The 18,801-nt window shown below is 49.1% G+C and overlaps 1 protein-coding gene across 13 annotated transcripts in view; it reads left to right on the forward strand.

Moving 5' to 3' along the window:
* ADAMTS17 (ADAM metallopeptidase with thrombospondin type 1 motif 17) overlaps positions 1-18,423 on the forward strand; it is a 361,173-nt gene extending 342,750 nt beyond the window's left edge. For 7 of the 13 annotated variants that reach the window (XM_055088178.1, XM_055088181.1, XM_055088180.1 and 4 more), the window contains 2 exons: positions 3,554-3,731; positions 4,924-7,711. In XM_055088178.1, coding sequence (XP_054944153.1) covers positions 3,554-3,731; positions 4,924-5,090 — 345 coding nt within the window. In that variant the 3' untranslated portion in view covers positions 5,091-7,711. The other 6 variants (XR_008618598.1, XR_008618601.1, XR_008618599.1 and 3 more) reach the window with 6 other exon arrangements.
* The last annotated feature ends 378 nt before the right edge of the window (positions 18,424-18,801 follow it).

Genomic DNA, 18,801 nt, shown 5'->3' on the forward strand with positions numbered 1-18,801 from the left:
GATTGTAGTTCTTCTTGCTTCTGTTGTCTGCCTTCTGGAGGATGAGGCTATCTAAAAGGCTTGTGCAAGCTTCCTGATAGGAGGGACTGGTGGTGGGTAGAGCTGGGTGTTTTCTGGTGGGCAGAGCTCAGTAAAACTTTAATCCACTTGGCAGCTGATGGGTGGGGCTGAGTTCCCTCCCTGTTGGTTGTTTGGCCTGAGGTGACCCAGCACTGGAGCCTACAGGCTCTTTGGTGGGGCTAATGGTGGACTCCAGGGAGTACTTCCCAGAACTTCTGCTGCCAGTGTCCTTGTCCTCACAGTGAACCACAGCTGCCCCGCCACCTCTGCTGGAGACCTTCCAATACTAGCAGGTAGGTCTGTTTCAGTCTCCTATGGGGTCACTGCTCCTTCCCCCTGGGTCCTGGTATGCACACTATTTTGTGTGTGCCCTCCAAGAGTGAGGTCTCTTTTTCCCCCAGTCCTGTCGAAGTCCTGCAGTCAAATCCCACTAGCCTTCAAAGTCTGATTCTCTGGGAATTCCTCCTTCCGTTGCCAGACCCCCAGGTTGGGAAGCCTGACATGGGGCTCAGAAGCTTCACTCCAGTGGATGGACTTCTGTGGTATAATTGTTCTCCAGTTTGTGAGTCACCCACCCAGTGGTTATGGGATTTGATTTTATTGTGATTGCACCCCTCCTACCATCTCACTGTGGCTTCTCATTTGTCTTTGGATGTGGGGTATCTTTTTTGATGAGTTCCAGTGTCTTCCCGTCAATGATTGTTCAGCAATTAGTTGTGATTCCAGTGCTCTCACAAGAAGGAGTGAGTGCATGTCCTTCTACTCTGCCATCTTGAACCAATTCCTACCAGATTACTTTTCAAGAGATCTTTAAAAATTTCTTACACCATCCTCCCTCATTTATGATTATAGTGTCCTACTTCCAGGAGAAGAGAGTTAAATTTCTTTGCGTCCCTTTTTCTTTTAACCCCCAGGTGATCTTGCTACAAATAATTGAGGGTATCCCTTACCCCGCCCCTGAACTATGAGAGGTTTTGTTGTTACTTAATTATAAGGCAACTTATTCTTTTCCTAGAATAATTTTGAGTGAAAGGCTTCATCTCTTGTATTTGAGCACACCTATCTCCTGTATATAAACTCAGCAGTTGGGGCTGCAGGTGGATGTCTGTTCTTGCTTAATTACACATTTGTATACAAGTACTTGACTACTTCATCGTAAGAAAAGAGAGCTCCTCACACTCTACACAGGACACAGGGAAGAAGTTCAGGGTAAGTCAGAGTTTCTCAGCTCTGGCTGCTTGTTGCAGTCACTTGGAGAGCTTTGAAAAATACTGATGTCCAGTGCATCCTCCAGGGATACTGATTGATTGGTCTGGGACATCAAGACCTTTCAATGCTCTCCAGGTAATCCCATGCAGCAGATCCCAACCTGAAGCCACTCCCTTCAAGACGCCCTCCAGGTGGAAGTCACGTTGCTATGACACTTGTCCCATGTTCCAGGTCTCCAGTTGGTGGGAACCTCTTCATGTGACGTCATTCTTCCACTACAGCACCCCTCAAATTTCCAAATGCTCCAGTACCAACTCCTGAGGTCTGGGGTGGAACCCAGAAATGTGCGTTTATCATGCACGAAGGATTCTCAAGGCTGTGAGCAGCCCTTGATGGATTTATCCAGAAGATGATATGGAGCCAGGCACACAGCCTTGCCTGTCAGGGAGAGCCCATTCTGGTTTGAACACGCCAGGACTCTCAAGGGGGGTGGGGGGGTTGGCAGCGGAGGTAATGGGGCACTTGTGGTTTTCCTACCTCTTTCGTGATTTGAAAAGACTGGGCCCCATCAGAGCACCATGCCCTCTGAGCTCTTTATCCTTCTAAAGTGAAAAAGAAATGTGATCCTGCTTGTTAGACTAGAAAGCAGAGGAATTCACCTGAGACGCAAAAGCCCCTTTGGGAGCGCAGATGATGGCCACTTCTTATGGATGAAGGGATCCACGCTGAGCCTGTGCAGGGTAACCCCTCACAGACCCACAGGGAAGGCCCTTCCTCCAGCACAGGCCATGGTCAGACCCAAGGGGAGGAGAGAGGGAGGCACGTGATCCAGATGGCACCTGGCATCCTCATCACATGTGGCATTCAGAGGAAAGGCCCTGCTCCCCTCTCTCTACCCTGAGGTGCCAGTGTTAACTCCAGCTGGGCTACTATACCTGTGGTCTTTGCTTTATTAAAGTTTTGCAGAGTGCTCTCAGAACCCCGTAAATCATGGGTTGTGAGCATGCTGGGGGACCCCAGATGGAGAGAGTGTGCATGTGGACCAGGCTCTCTGGCTGGGAGGAGACCAACTTAATGGTGAGACGATTCCAAGGGCTCCCCGGAAAACAAGCAAGGGCTGAGGGGCCAGCAAGCAGGATGGGGGAGTGGTGCTGGATAGCTGGCAGGTTCCCTGTCAAACACTTTAAGGGAGCCCAAAGAGGAATGGGAAGAAGAGCAAGAGACAGAACACATAGTAAAGTCTTAGAAGGCCACTCACTGGGAATGCAGGATGGTCTGCTGAACTAAATACATTGATTTGGTTTTAGCACACCCACATCTGCAAATGCTGGAAATGCCAAGAACTAGGGATTGGGTGTCTAATTTAAAACTGTTAGCCCCAATATTAGTCCATGAGTCCGTTATGCAAGAAAGGTTGCACTTCTTCATTTTCTCTAACTTTACTTAATTCTGACCCCCAACCCTCCAGGCTTGTGGAAATTCAGCCCCATCATTATTGGGCTCCTCTCCACACCCAGGGCTGGACAAAGGCCCGGGAGCCTCACGTGGCACAAAGTGCCAGGGAGATCCCTGTGGCCATCAGGTCCAGTCCCTCCTGGGTGCCAGCAAGCCACCCTGCTCACTGGAGAATTTCAAAACCCAGATGGTTCTCTGCTTGGAACAGGCATGAGAGGGTGGGAGGTGAAATGCAACCAGCATAAACTAATATTTCAACAATTGTGTCTTAGCTCAGGCTGCTGTAACAAAATACCACAGGCTGGCTGGCTTAAACAACAGGACGTTTATTTCTCACAGTTCTGGAGGCTGAGAAGTTTGAGGTCAAGGTGCTGGCATATTTGGTTCTTGATGAGGGACAACTTCTTGGCTCGAAGATGGCTGACTTGTCATGTGTCCTCATGTGGTGGAGGGAGAGAACTCTGATCTCTCTTCTTCTTATAAGGACACTAATCTTATCATGGGGGCCCCACCCTCATGACCTTATTTAAACCCAATTACCTCCCAAAGGACCTACCTTCAAATGCCATCCCACTGGGGGTTAGGGCTTCAACATGTAAATGTTGGGGAGACACAAACATGCAGTCCCTAACATCTTGAAACAGTTTTCCATCAGGCAGCTGGTATGCAGCCAAGCCCTCTTGTCCTGCAATTATTTCAAGCACTTAGGAATGACATGCAGGGGCCTGACCCAAGGGTGCTATGATGTGAGGCCATTGTCAAAGCCCCTCAGCCCGGGTTAGGCCCCTAGCTCAGCTGTTCCCAACTCAGCTCTCCCTATCTCTGGCAGTGCTCGTCGACCTGTGGGAAGGGCCTGCAGTCCCGTGTGGTGCAGTGCATGCACAAGGTCACTGGGCGCCATGGCAATGAGTGCCCTACCCTCTCCAAGCCGGCAGCCTACAAACAGTGCCACCAAGAAGTCTGCAATGACAAGATCAACGTGAACACCATCACTTCTCCTCGCCTCGGTGAGTGCCTCTGCTGACCCCCAGCTCCTGGGACTGCTGCATCCCCTGGCCAGCAAGTCCCCACTGCCAGTGGGAGTTCTATAAGCCAGAAAGCCCCCTCCTTGGGGCTTATTTGAGTTCTGGAGAGGCTAACATGTGTCCGTTTTGTAGAGGATCTGAGGTTTCAGTGATGGAATTTCATCCTTGTCATGAAAAAGATGTTTGTTTACTGTGGTCTCAAACACTTGAGCCCCTCTGCCAACAAATGAGGAACACGGGAGAACGTTCCTCAAGTGTTTTGGGATTCCTGTGCATGAAGGAGGCAAAGGGAGGTGCATCCTTCAGGAAATGAAGGATCTGGGGGTGTCATTCATGAAATCTTGGTGATGTGTGCATGGAATGTTCCTCAAGCTAATGCTTAAGAAGAAAACAGAGGTGTTGACAGGTTGGAATCTTTAATTCGGCAGGGAGCTTTTTTGTGAGCAGCTTGGACCCGAGTGTTCCAAACCCAGCCCTTTACTAGGCCACATCCCTGGCCAGTGGTGGCACAAAAAGAAGAATATCTAGCACTGATCTGATGATTCTATTGAACAGAGTTTCTGCTTTTCCAGTTAGAAATCCCTAGGGAACTTTTTCCCCACCCAGTGCCCCTTTCCCTAATGCTAGAATGCCACCAACATGAAGGGGATTTCCAAGCAGCTTCTCTGGGGGGAGTCTTTGAGCTTGCAGAGGTGTACACCAGGCTTTTGCATGCCCTCAGGCTGACCATCTCTCTGCACTACCAAGAGCCTGAAGGAGATTCAGGCCACCTGCTTGTGCTGTGACCTTGTGCTTTTGTGGGCCCTTTGATGTCCACTGCCCTGTGCCATTCTGTTTTATCAATGCCAACAGATAACGTCCTCCGCCATAAAATAACAGTACACACCACTTAGCTCAGAAGCAGGGGGGCAGTGCCCTCGCCCTGAGGAGGCAGCCAGACCACTGAACTCTGCCAAGTGGTCAGGTTGGACCCAGAGTGTGTCCCTTGTACAAGAAAGCCACATCCACAGTGGCCCTGGCAGGGGCATGGTTTCGCCAGTCTGTGCAAGGCTCCAGTGTACACATGGGTAAGGGCAGCCCCGACTACGTCAGACTGCAGGCCATCTGTGTGCGCATGATGACGCGACCAGGCCACCCATAATCTCTGGGCTTTCTCTCTCCACTGTCCCCTTAGCTGCTCTGACCTACAAATGCACACGGGACCAGTGGACAGTGTATTGCAGGGTCATCCGAGAAAAGAACCTCTGCCAGGACATGCGGTGGTACCAGCGCTGCTGCCAGACATGCAGGGACTTCTATGCGAACAAGATGCGCCAGCCACTTCCGCCACCAAGTTCATGACAGGCGGCCAGTGGTCCCGCGATGCTCCAACATGAGGTCTGAGTCCTGACGACATGGCTAGTTGAAAGCCCACCCACCCGAGAGCACACCAGTCCTGCGGCTGGGACCCCCAAAGCACACCGCGGCTCACCCAGGAGGCTGTCCCAAGAATCCAATTGCTTAGAACCTGAGAGTGAACTTGACGTTTGCTTAGTGCTTTTATACTTAATATATTGTTAACAGCCACTGGATGGCTTTCTACGGTAAGGAAAAAATAGGCATGAGTCACAAAATAATTGTAATTTCTAAGGTTCCACGTACCTCAAAGGGAACACCTCTGACAGAAATTGCCAAGAGAGACGTCACAGGCACCCCTGTCTTGGCTTTCCTCTGACGTTTGAATTCCCAGTGCTTGATGTATCGGGGGATGGGGAGGATATCCAAAAACTGAGACGTTTTACTTTAAAGCAGGCTTTATTCTGAAAGCCCGTGACACCCTGGATGGAAGGAGGCTTCTCTGGAGAGGCCAGGCTGCTGGAGCCCCCTTGACACCACAAGGACCAGCACGTGGCCCCTCCACCCTGTCAGGGAACGTGCTCTCTAGATAGCGGCTTTTCCTTGGAGGTCTTGTCCCTGAGAGTCTGAGTCTGTGTGAACTAAAAAGGACGCTAGGGCTGTGTAGTTCTGCATACCACCTACGTGGGGGAGAATATTCCAGAAGGGCTTGGGTTTGGGGACGTATCTAGTTTTCAGATCTCTGTTGTCCCCCACACAGGGAAACAGAAGAGCCTCTCTTCAAGGTGCTGTGAGAGGAGGCACGTGCTTATTTTGGCCTTGGGATTGCTTCCTGGCATAGAGGTGAGCTCAGGGCAGCTTTGGGAGGGGTGGAGGGGCTCCCCCTCTGCTTCTGGGGACTCTGCTCTAGCCAGTACTTCATAAAGCTTTGCACCTTAGAGATGGCTTCCCATTGACCTTGGCCATCTATCTGAAGTTGATTCTTCTTAGAACCTCTGAAGACTCAGGCTCAGGCCTGGTGCTTCACCCTGGCATGGGGCAGGTTTCCTCCAGGGCTGCTCAGCCTAGTGCCAGGATGGGTTGGAGGAGTGGCCCCTGGCCAGGATGGACACATACCCACCCAACCTTCCTGTGGCCCAGACCTTGCAATGTTCCTCATTGTCATGCTGTCGTTGTTGACCCGTCTTAGTGGGGCAAGAATGACACTCAGAAAATCTGGAAGAAGGTATTTGCCTCCTACAAACACCTCACCCCTCAAAACAGAACTGTGCCCTCTCTGGAGCCCAGGGAGATGAAAAGAGTGTCCTCTGAAAGCACAGAAGATGGTAGGACCCTGCCCACCCGGGAGCTGGGAGGAGGGGACCTGACATGCTGGGAGGTCTGGTCTGCTGACCAACTCAGTGGGCCTTTGATGGGTGCTTATATTCAAGGACTTTATCATGAGAAACCCACCCTCTCCTCCCTTATTTCAGAGGGGATCTTACTTAGGCTAATCTCCATGGGATCATCTCCAAGTGTTTCTTGATTTACTGGTGCTGTGTTTATGTATCTGTGTTTGAGTTTTTGATGTCACAACTTTAGAGTCAGCTTAAATCAAAATGAAAAAGAAACACTCTGCCACCCCAAGCCCGTCTTATGGGCTGTGTTTTGGTTTGTGAATTTTTTACTGTCCCAGAGGCAGAGAAGTGGTAGGGATGGCAGGGAATCTATTCAGTTCCACTTGAATCTGTGAGAAGTGTTGAGAAAACTCCTTAGATATTCTGTGGAAAGACCCCAGAGGGTACCAGGCTGGGGCAGCCCACCTGCAAGGTAACCTCCAGCGGCTGCCCAGGGCCTGTGCAGAACGCTGTCCTCCCTGCTCTGGCCTGGCCGCGAGCAGACTCCCCAGGTCCCTCAAAGTCTTGGGGAGCTAGGGCTCAGTTTTCCCCCAGCCCCAAATGGGCTGTACTTTACCACAGATGAACAGAAAGCTCTCAGCCTCGGGGGCTGAGGAGCAGAGTCGGGGCAGCAAGCTAAGGAAGCCGGGGCAGCCTTGATTACTGTCTGCATGGGAACCACGGGCCCACCTGAGCTGGGCAAGCATGTGCACATGCCCAGAGGCGAGCCCTTTGCCTGGTGCCTCTGAATCTCCCCACTGGCCACCTTGACGGTATCAACTGGACGCCCCTGGCAAGGGCCCCACACCCTCAGAATGCAAATGACTGATTCAGTTATTGTTAAACATCCCTTTGGTTCCCCAAAGTTTGGGTCTTTCTGAGCTCTTTTAGCTCATGCTGGCACTGTCACTCTGAAATTCACCAGCCCGCCTTCTGTTCACAGCACAAGCAATGATCAATTTCAGTGAAGCCATCATAGCACTCTTGCTCCACTTTGTACAGAAGACAATGAAACCCTGTCATTACAACAGTGATGTTTCTTTATGGTTAACAATACCCTGTACTGTCACTCAAGTACTGTACCTTTTTGGTTGCACAAATGTGTTACTAACTACAGAGTCTCACAGTCTTATGGTGCTATTTTCATTGGTGCAAATGAAACCCTCTCAGTTGACCATGGCTTGATATTATCAGAACACAGGGAAAGATCCTCAATGGCAGTAATATCATTGCTTTGTTCTCTTTTCTTCATTTCAGAGTCAAATGTATATATTTTCCATTAGCTAACTTACATTACGTACTGTACCCATGGTATTTTTGTTTTACTTTTTGGTGCTGGTTTGAAAGAAAAGAAAAAAAAAAAACAGAAGACAAACATTGGACACCACTGTAAATGAAAAATTAAGCATTTCATTGGAAGTGAGTTGAATATGTTTAATAAAATGTTCTTCCATAACAATTTTAAGCTGTCTGTGAAGTAAAAGACAAAAAACAGTCCTCGAGGGCTGACAGAGGGAGGCTTGTGTCCTTTCCTTCTGCAGTGGTCACACCACTTGCCTGGGACTTGGCTGCAAGGAACTGCAGCCTGCCGACCACAGCTGTGGACAGTGTCAAAGGTCACTGGTAAATGCAGTTCTGGCGGGTGGCTGCATCTCCCCAAGTGAGTGCTAACAAATCATTCAGTCCTGGGCCTCATCCCTGTGTGGTTGCAAAACCCTGGGTGGGGACATGAAAGTGTGACAGCTGTACAGTGAGTCTGTGAGTCTGATACAGAGCAGCTACCTCACTGGTGGAGCTGCCCAGGCTCCGTGGGGGTGCAGTGACCTCCCTGCAGGGGACCCCTATCATGCCAGAATGGGTACCTGCTCTCTACAATCTTGCCTCTTCAAGCTTTAGCCCCCACCCCAATCCTGCTGGCAGCCCAACAGCTTCCCCACTCCTGCAGCTGTGAGCCAGACCTGGCCCTTCCTACCTCCCAGTCTGGGGACACAGCAAGGGCACCACACCATCATAATGGGGACCACTGCAGCCATTTGGACCCCATCTGGGCCTGACATGGAGCAGGGATGTCACAGCTCCTGCTCTTGGAGGGGGTTGTCTCCTCCCGGTGTCAAGGGGAAAGAGCTCCCCACCCAAGAACTTGGAGGTTCATTAGACAGAGCGCCTCTTTTTAATGTTGGAGCAACAACCAGAAATTTCACAAAATAAAGACCATTTGTTTAATCCATGACTAACTGCCCATGGTCCCCTGGTTACCAAGAAACCTGTAGTTTGTGTTAATTCCCAAGAACCATCAGCCACCTGCCTCTGGGACCCATTGGAACCCTTTCCTTGCTCTGAGAGTTCTGATCTCTCTTCTGGGTTAACTTCTAACAGCCCTGATGCTATGTGATTTCTTTATAAGCTGCTTGGATTCCAGTTTGTTAGATGAAATTGACAAGCAATCAATCAGCAAGTGTTGAGTGAGCTTCTATTAGGAACCAAGCACTTCCTGGAGCCACCGGGAACACAAACGGACAAAAGACCTGCTCTGGAGCCCACAGCCCCTCAGACAAGCCTGGAGTCCTGGACAACAGAGAATGAGTGAGAGCTGCAGGAACTCCAAAAAAGAAAGGTCAGGACTTCCCTTGTGGGTCTGTTGATTGTCCTCTGGATACAGGCTAGAAGGCTCGGCATTGGAATCCTTTACAGTGATGCTCGCCCTCTGCAAAGGGTTTTGGCAAAAGCCCCTATGTTTCTACTTCTACACAAATCTGCCTGCATCTATGTCCTCCTTCTCTGTCTGACAACTGACCCCATCCTCATGGAAGGCCAGCCCTCACACCTTTAATTCATCCTCCATTGCTTCTCTACACTCTGTCTCTATCTCCAAACTTTCATTAACTCTCCAGACCTCTCCCCTGGCTTTTGCCCCCTGCACTGCACTGACACTGTTCTTGACAGGTCACCAGTGACCTTCTGGGTATCATTTGCAGACATTTTAGGGTCCTATTCTCCACCTCTCAGCAGCCCTCTCCTTTGGGACATGCTCTTCTCCTGACTTCTCCTCCTCCTCCTTCCCAGCTCCCCTTCCTCTGGCAGCTCTCTAGATGACAGAGTGCTCCAGAGCTAAGCCCCTACACCCCCTTCTCTCTATATACTTTCTCAAGTATATAGGCTTGAGAAAGTATACTCAAGCTCAAGGCTTGAGCCAGACTCAAGGCTTTTAAAACCATGTGTATTCTGGTATCTCCAAAATTAACCTCTTCAGTCCTGGCCTCTCTCTCGACTTCCGTATTCATACATGACCTCTTCACATGCACAGTCAATCCCACGGGAAGCCCTGGGACTGGGACAGCCCTTCAGAGTCATTCCAGATCTGAGATTCAGTAGGGATGGCTCACCTCTCCTCCATGTGGGATCATCTGGGGTGGCTCCAAGGACAAGTAGAGGCTGGGATTATCAGAAGGCTCACACACTTGCATATCTGGCAGCTGATACCAGCCTTTAGAACTTCAGCTAGGACTGTTGCAGAACACCTACAAGTGGCATCGCCAAGGGGCTGCTTAGCAACCCTGAAGTATGATGGCAGAGTTTCAGTGGAAAACACCCTGAGAGAGAGACATGGGGACACTCATGAGAACCGTGTCACCTCACATGACAGCTCAAAAGTTACACAGCACCACTTCCACCATCCTTACAAAGGCCCACTCAAGTTCAAGGGGAGGGGACAAAGCGTCAACCTCTTGCCAAGAGAATGGAAATGTTCTGGATGAGCAGATGAGATGGGAAAAATTGTTGTGGTCATTTGGGGGAAGATTCACACACCCCCATATGCAAAATACACTCACCCCTCTCCCATCCTACCCCCAAAGTCTCATCCTATTTCAGCATTATGTTCAGGCTCAAAGTCCAGGATTGCATCATCTAAGTCAAGTGCAGGTGCATGCAGACGGGCTTCCTCCCGTGGATCCTCAGATACAGCTTCTTGAGCAGTTTCTCTCAATTGGAAGATCAGTGAACTCAAAAGAGACATTGTCTCCACCCAGTTCCCAACACCCAAGAGAAAATGGTGGGACAGCGTGGGAGCACCGCTGTCGACACTCCCTATTTAAAAAGGAGGGGAAGCACATCGCAGTCCCTTTCCGTAGCAGTTCTGAAGTCCAGCCTGGTGCACGTGGCCAGTCCCATTAGACTCAGCTCTGCTGCCTGGAAATGATTCTCCCTGGGCTGCCTCCAGACCCAAAGAGGCTTGCTGATTGTTGTAATCCACTCTTAATGGAAAGGGAAGCAAGATTCAATCAAGTGCCCTTTCCTTTGGAGAGGATATCCTGATATGCCCCAGACCACTGGACTCCTAAAAGCTTCACTGATGTAATGTTTCCTTGATCCGTCCCGGGGCTTATCTCCCACCCTGTAGAGTGCAGATACTGTACTAAGACCTCTTCTTCCTCGCCTGGCCTGATTAACTGAATGCCATGGACACAGCGGGTCAATGCAGGTTCTGTGGAGGGTGTGTACAGTCCAGGCCCTTTGGGGCTACACTGTAACAGAGTGGGAGAGTTAACATAGCCCTGGGGAAGACTGAGCATAAGTGGGTACTGGTGTCTGTCACACATGAATGTGAACTGGGTCTCCTTTCTAAAGGGATGGAAAAGAAAGCACTTGCCAGCTCAACGGTCATACATCTTGTATCTGAACGTTGTTAATCTGGCACAGCAGTGCGTTTGGGGCTAATTATTGGTTATGACTGTGGTAGTCTACTGTCATGTGACAGGACCCAATCTAAATTCTGTAGGGGCCAGACTGATGACTTACAAGGGGATATAATGGGGTCTTTAAAAGTGTTTCACTAAAATATTCCATTCTCACCGGGTTACAACATTGCTGTTGATTTACTATCTTGCCTGGGGAGAGGGAAGCAGTTTCACAGTATAACGTGTCTTCCTATGACAGTTCTCTATCCCACTGGCCAAGGACCAGGTTTCATCCATTCCAAATGTACATTCAGGGACAGGGGAAATAATCACTGGTTGACCGCAAGGGCCCACTGGGTCCACTGTGAACCACACATGAATCAGGACTCCATTTATTACATGAACTCCACCCGCCTTCACTCTTAAAGAAGGACCAGGATAACACTCTGGGTCCTCAGCAACAATATCAACTTGGATCCTGTGTGCAGCAGGTAAATTGATTAATGATTAATCATTCTCAGCATTTTTGTTATCTTTCTCCAGTGCATCCATAACACTCAGCAACAGCCATTGAATTTCTTTGCCTTATAATTTCTATTTCCCTGTTTCCTTCAAATGACTGAGATATTGCACTACCAGTGAAAGTTTTAACCATTACCCTTTTCAGATGCCAGGGGCATGGGGTTCTTGTAGCTGGAAGGTGATGCAGGTCTAAAATCCTATAGGATTTTAGATTCCTAGGATTTCTGATTCCTAGGACTATTCCTGGAACCAGCTGTCTTAGTTTGCGTTCTTGGGAACCCAAACTAAGATGTGTGAAGATGTCTGGGCAGAAGGTTCATTGGGAGGTGCCCTCAGGAACACTGATGGAGTGAGAGAAGCAGGGCTGGGCACAGGGAGATACGGACCTCTGCTACATTTGTAACGGGCTCAAATGATCCCATAGGGAATTTTGGAGCTGGAATGCTCCTTCAAAGTTGAGGCAAGGCCTTGGAGTATCATTGTCTGCGAGCTGCTCTGGGAAAGGGGTGTAATCTCGAGAGTCAGTTACCTTATGTTGAGGGTGAGGCTGGGGATGGGCTCAGCTGTGAGTCAGCCAGTGCTGCTCATGGCAGCTGGGGGCAGGAGGGCCGTAAGGGGCATCAGTGTGGCACACCGCAGCATCCACTGCATGCCTCAGACCTAGATTTTGCAACACGAAATTCCCAGTCTCCTCCCTCTCACACACTCTTTTTTACTCCGGAGGCTTCCCCATCTCAGTAAAGGGCACCAGTATCCACTAATGTCTGACATCAAAACCTCAAAGTCATCCTTGTTTCCTCAGTTTTGCTCTCCACCCAGTCCAATGCAACCACAAATACCATTCGTTCTGCCTCCACATTAAGTCTCTGATCTGTCCGCTTCTTCCTGTCTTGCTGGCCACCACTGTGTGCTACGTCACAGACCTCACCCCAGGACTCCACAAAAGCTTCCCCCGACCTCCCTTCCTCCACACCGTGACACTCTCCGCACCCTAGTCAGAGTAAGATTTCAGAAACATAAATCATGGCCTTCCCCACTTAAAACCTTTCACTCACCCCTGGAGTTTTCTCATCTCAAGCCCTGTGTGATCCAGCTCCTGCTGTCCTCTCCCACCCACCACACACACACACACACACACACACACACACACACACACACACACACACACACACACACATGCACCAGCCACATACTCCCCTTTCTGTCCAAATCCTCCACCCTTGTCCCCACCCTTGGGCCTTTGCAGGTGTCTTTCCCTCCCTTTGCAATGTTGCCACCTGCCCCCAGTTCTTCCCGTGGCTGGTTATCTGCATCCTTTGTGTCACAGCTGAAATGTTATTCCTTAGACAGGTGTTCCCTCCTGGGCCCAGCAGCCATCTTTCCTCCCTCCTCAATACTTGTCATAACCTATCACTATTTTGTTAACTTTTTTACTTACATATTGTCTGTTTTCCCATTTAGAAAGCGAATTCCACCAGGGCAGAAAACAGGTCCCTCTTGGGTATGGCTGGATCCCTGGTTCCCAGCACATGCATGTCCTAAGTGAGTATGCTTATCCATTGTTGGTTACAACTTATCTTGTTTCTTTACAGATAAGTTCATGACTGTACCAGAAGATGTTTATACTGGATAAGAAAAGTGCACTCTAAATTCAATGATTCTTTTGCATATGGCTTAAATGATACAAATATTTGGACAACTAGCTGTAAGTCAATGAGAACAAGATGTTGGCTGTTTTTCAAATTCTCCCCCTTGTCAACCACCCCTTGCCAACAGAGACAGGTATTTTCAGGTGGTTTCCATGGTGATCTAGAAGCTGTTTTCTCTCCTTTTCATTTTATCTTTTGAAGAGGAGATTGACAGATCAGGAGGCCGAGAAAGTCCCTGGTTTGCTGAGGATTTTGTAAAGCTTGTTGTGGTGCCACCATCTGGTGTTTCTGGAATAAAAGTTTAACCACAGGGTTTATGGACTTATCAGGACAAATCCCTGTGCCTGGCTGGGTTCTAGTGTGACAGAAGTGCTCGCTGTGGGATTCCCGTGACCAGGACCACTCTTACCACCCACCCCCCAAGCACTATGAAATTGTCATCCCCTTGGCTTCGAAGCCCTTCTCAGAAAAACAACCTCTTTCAGATCCTAAGCAGCTTCAGCATTGTAGGGTATAGCATTCAAAAATGACCAAGAAATTAGAAGGTTTTCCTCCTGGAATTTCTTATAACACTGGGATTTCCCTTGGAAAAGACTAGATACTCAGGTCTGAGGAATCCATCCCACTGTAAGAAAAATGTAAATGACCCAGTTAATCAAAGGATCCCTTGGTAGACAGAGCCCAGTGGAGCCAAAGCAAAACTCTTTTCTGGCAGAGCTATGAGAAGGACCAGCACACTACCAGGGCTGCCTGGGGACCTGCCCAGTTACTGATATTTATTTACTACAGTCCAGTGCACAGAACTTATGCACACAGACGTGGAGGTCAGCTTACAAGAGGCTCAGGGAAAATGGGCGTGTCCCTCCAGTTTCCAACAGGCTCCTTCCTACTTCTTCCATAATCTGTCTCTCCTTATCTCTCTCTCTTATTCATGCTTTCCACCTTGCTATCTCACTTTCTGTCTCCTTCTTGGGCTAGTATTTATTTATTCTCTTTCTCCCTCCCTGTATCCATCTCTCCTTTTCTCTTCCATCCCTTTCCACTGCCTGCATTTTTTTCCCACTCTCTCCAATTTCAGATGATTTTCTACTTCTGACTTTGGACCTAGTGTCCATGTAGGAACTTCCACCAAGGGCCCACTCATAGGTCCCCAAGGAATGACGAGCTCCTCTAGGGGCTGAATTTCCACTGAGCCTTTTTAGATGACGAAGTGCCCTTTAAAAATTCACTCTCAAACCACTCACCCAGGATCCTTGCAAACTAACTGCTCTTTAGAGGTTTTAGAGGTCTCTGGGGTCTCACTTCCAGCTTAATTCTGTGTGTGCCAATCACACATTCAGCAATCCTTTGGCTAACAGTGTATCTCCAGCTATTGGCTTTCTTATCACTGAGGTTAGTTTTAATGTGCCAGTTGATAGTTATAAAACAGCATTCTGGAAGTTCTGTCCAAGGATTGCTATGTATTAACACATCATTAAAATAGTATATTGAAAAGTCAACATACGATTGTAATTGTTGACCTATCAAATACTGAAAGATTTGGAAACCTTGCTGGAAGCCAAATGCCGTGTTATTAAACTGGGATACAGTAAAGGGTAGAGAGCCTGTTGCAAGTGTTGCAACAGGGCTGGTTTGATGTGTTAATGTTTTTTGCCAATATTGATTTTTACAAAATAAGTATGTAATATATCCACACATATTACATTATGATATATTCCATTTTTATTCTATATACACCTAATGGACATACACACACACATACAATGCATGCATGTGAAGTGTGACCACAGGGTAACTTGGGACAATCTGTTGTGGTCTATATAATGGCCTGAGAGCAATTCAGCAGCACCCCTGCATCCACATCACTCAGTTAGGACAGAGGATCCCAAGGCAGCTGCATCACCCATCTGAATGTATAAGTTATGGTATATAAAATTTATTCGTATCATGACTCATATATTAAACAATCATTTTGCAACATAAGCCAATAAATTTTTATTGAGCAGTGTGGTCTATGCAGGGTGGAGGGAAAGATGAATGATGCACAGTCCCCTGTCCTCAGAGAATCATAACAATATGTCGCAGTACCTTCTTTTGGCAAAAAGAGGCTTTGCCCAAATGTGGAAAAATATTTAAGTCGGTTCAAAACTATTAGGACTGTTGGCTCTGAATTCAGGGTAAACAAACCTCTGCCCAAGGAGAAATCAGATCCTCTGTCTTTCAGATGGGTCTAACTCAGCAAAGCCAAGTTCTCAAAATTGGAGTGCCTCCCTCATAAGCTCCCTCAAAAGCATTCTGTGACTCTGACATTGCGCTGACCACACTTCATAATGACGTCACCTGGGCTTCCCAAGCATATTAGGGGTCGAACGATATTGAATAGTCCTGGGTGGTTTTCTCTGTCCAGACCAAGTTCCCTGGACATGGTGATGGATATCTGTCCACACACAGCCAGTCGCAGCTATGAGCTGGACTCTCACATGGCTATTTTAGGATTTTCAAAGAGATAAATCAAAGAGTAACATACATTTTAAAGAAACAGTAAGTCATGAGCAAAATCAAGTAGATAAAAAAAAGAAACAACAAGAAAACTCAGAACTGACAAGCAAAGTCAAAAATGAAAATGAAAAACTCAAAACACTGGATGAACTCTGGAGATAAAGAATCAAACAGAGGATTCATCATTGGAAGGTCGGATTGAAGAATTTTAGCCAAAAAGCAGTATAGAGAAACAAAGGAATTTTTTTAATGAAATTTTTGAAAGTTAAGAAAGAGTGAAATACATTGAAAGGCATCCACTTTTGTCTAATAGGGGCTCCAGAGACAAGAACAGAAGAAATAGCAGAGGAGCCATATTTGAAGAGATAATAGCTGAGAATGTCCAAGAATTGAAGAAAGACATGAGTCCTTATATCAAAAGGCACCACAAATAGTGAACAGAATAGAAAGAAATCCACGCCTCACACATAGTGGTGAAACTGCAGAGACCAAGGATGAAGAGGAAATCTTAGAAGCAACCAAACCGAAAAGAGAGATAACCCCAAAGGAACAACAGTTACCTGACAGCAGATGCCGGGAGGAAATGGAGCCATATCTCTAAAGGGCTGAGAGCAGCCAGGGTGACTTCACTGTTGTTCAGTCCTCCATTAGGGTCCCATGGGATACACGGTGGGAAGCCAATGCCATCCTTCTCCAGAGTCTCCCATAATTGACAGGGATCCATCTTCATGTTCCTGGCCCCCCATCCATCCATTCATACAAAAGCCAGAAACCTGAGAATCAGCCCAGAGACAGAACATCCCCAAGGCCTGTCACTTTCTGTCTTTAAAACTCTCTTTAGGGCTTCCCTGGTGGCGCAGTGGTTGAGAATCTGCCTGCTAATGCAGGGGACACGGGTTCGAGCCCTGGTCTGGGAGGATCCCACATGCCCCGGAGCAACTAGGCCCGTGAGCCACAACTACTGAGCCTGTGCGTCTGGAGCCTGTGCTCCGCAACAAGAGAGGCCGCGATAGTGAGAGGCCCGCGCACCACGATGAAGAGTGGCCCCCGCTTGCCACAACTAGAGAAAGCCCTCACATAGAAAACAAAGACCCAACGCAGCAAAAATACATAAATTAATTAATTAACTCCTACCCCCAACATCTTCTTTTAAAAAAAACAAAAAACAAAAAACTGTCTTTAGTCTGTCCCTCTCTCCCACCCCTGCGGGGTACTGTTCTGCTTCAGGCCCATGGCAGCAGCCTCCAGCCGCCACACCAATACTAAAGTGACCTTTGGAAGACCACTGTCTAATAAGGGCTCCCTTTATTGCTTCCCTGCTCAAAGCCCATCCCTCGGCTTCACAGCAGCCTGGTCTCTCTGTCCCCCTCCTGCACCCTGCCCGGGCCTGTCTGTGGACCCCCAACTGTCCAAGTCAGGAGTCTGCAAACTACGGTCCACCAGCCAATTCCTTCCCACCGCCTGTTGTTATAAATAAAGTTTACTTGGAACAAGCCACGCCCACCTGTTTGTGTACCTCTTGCGGTTGCTTGTGCGCTGCAGACAGAGCCCAGTAGAAGGACTGGACGGTCTGCAAAGCCTAAAATACATAACATGCGATTCTTCACAGAAAATATCTGCCAGCCCCACTCTAAGCGCTCTGAACTCTCCAGCCTTTCCACAGGCTGTCCCCTCAGCCTGAACTGCCTCTCCTCTGTCTGCCCATTTTCGTGGCCCCGTGCCTTTGCCCCCCGTGTGGCCCTTCTGCGTTGGCCACTCTGCTCGGATCCCAGCATTCCATCCGGCGGCCACATCATCTCCCCATGAGGCCGCGAGCTGCTGCGGGTTTGGTTCTGGGCCTCCCTGGGCTCAGCTCCCAGCCCAGGGGGGACACTGGGTGGGCGAGAACCCACTGGCAGAGGAGAGAGTGCATGAGAGAGAGGACAGTCATTCCAGGGACGGGCTGCTGGCATCTGTCACCGCGGCACTGTGAGCTCAGGGTTCAGGAAGGTACTGGGCCTGTGTCTCCGTCACACCAGGCGGGTCTCTGGTCACTTCCACTGGCTGAAACACTCGGGCGCTCCAGGCTCCTGGGTCAGTGATGGTGCCTCCTTTTCTCTGTCCTGTTCTTAATGACACAGTGGGAAATGTGTCTGAGCTTGGACTATGAGGGTCACCAGTCCAAGGGTGGCTCCTGAGATTACAGTTTTCCCCCCAGTAACACCTCATCCTTGCAGACTCCAGTGGAGGCAGCTTCCTGTAGACCTTTAACTGAGATGCGACAGGGTTAAAGATGGTTAAAGAAAGCAAGCCTTTTTCCCTCACAGATGCTGCCTATTTCCGTTCTCTTGCAGCCTGTTTGGACGTGCCCTCTGCCCAGCGAAGCCACACCACTGCTCTCAGCACAAGCTCCTAGGTAATGCTAGGTACAATACTTACAATTATCCTGACTCCTAAGAATCCCATGCGGTATATTTTTACCTCCACATAAGTTGATCTTTTCGTGAGGCATAATAATTCCAGGCAGGGGCACAACTTCTCACCTGTGCCCTTGAGTGCCGCCCCCCATTCCTCTGCCCACACACACTCCTGCCCTGTGTGCTCTGCCTCGTGGCCCTCCAGGCACCACAACCACCCCTTCCGCTTTCCTGTCTCTCAAAGGCCACAGCCTGGCAGGCGCTGGGCAAGGTTGGGGCATGGCCCCAGGTCCCCCCATTCAAGGCACAGCTGGGGAGTGACTTGAGGACTGTGCCTGTCCGTGAAGGATGTCCAGGCTACCAGAGCTGAGGTGCAGTGCCCGCGGAGGCCAGAGAGCCGTGTGCCTCAGTGTGAGACGCGTATTATCCTTGTCTTTTCTGTTTTCCGGTACTTTGACATCTGGGGTCTTGCTGAGCCTGGAGGGCCTGCCCCTCCCAGGGCTAGCCAATTCCTAGACTAGTCTGAGAGCGTGCTCCTCACGTGCAAACCAACCTGTCCAGAGCCCGCACCCCCAGCCACCTCCTCTATCAGGCTTTCA

Source organism: Physeter macrocephalus, chromosome 11 (genome assembly GCF_002837175.3).
Source record: "Physeter macrocephalus isolate SW-GA chromosome 11, ASM283717v5, whole genome shotgun sequence".
NCBI lineage: Eukaryota > Metazoa > Chordata > Mammalia > Artiodactyla > Physeteridae > Physeter > Physeter macrocephalus.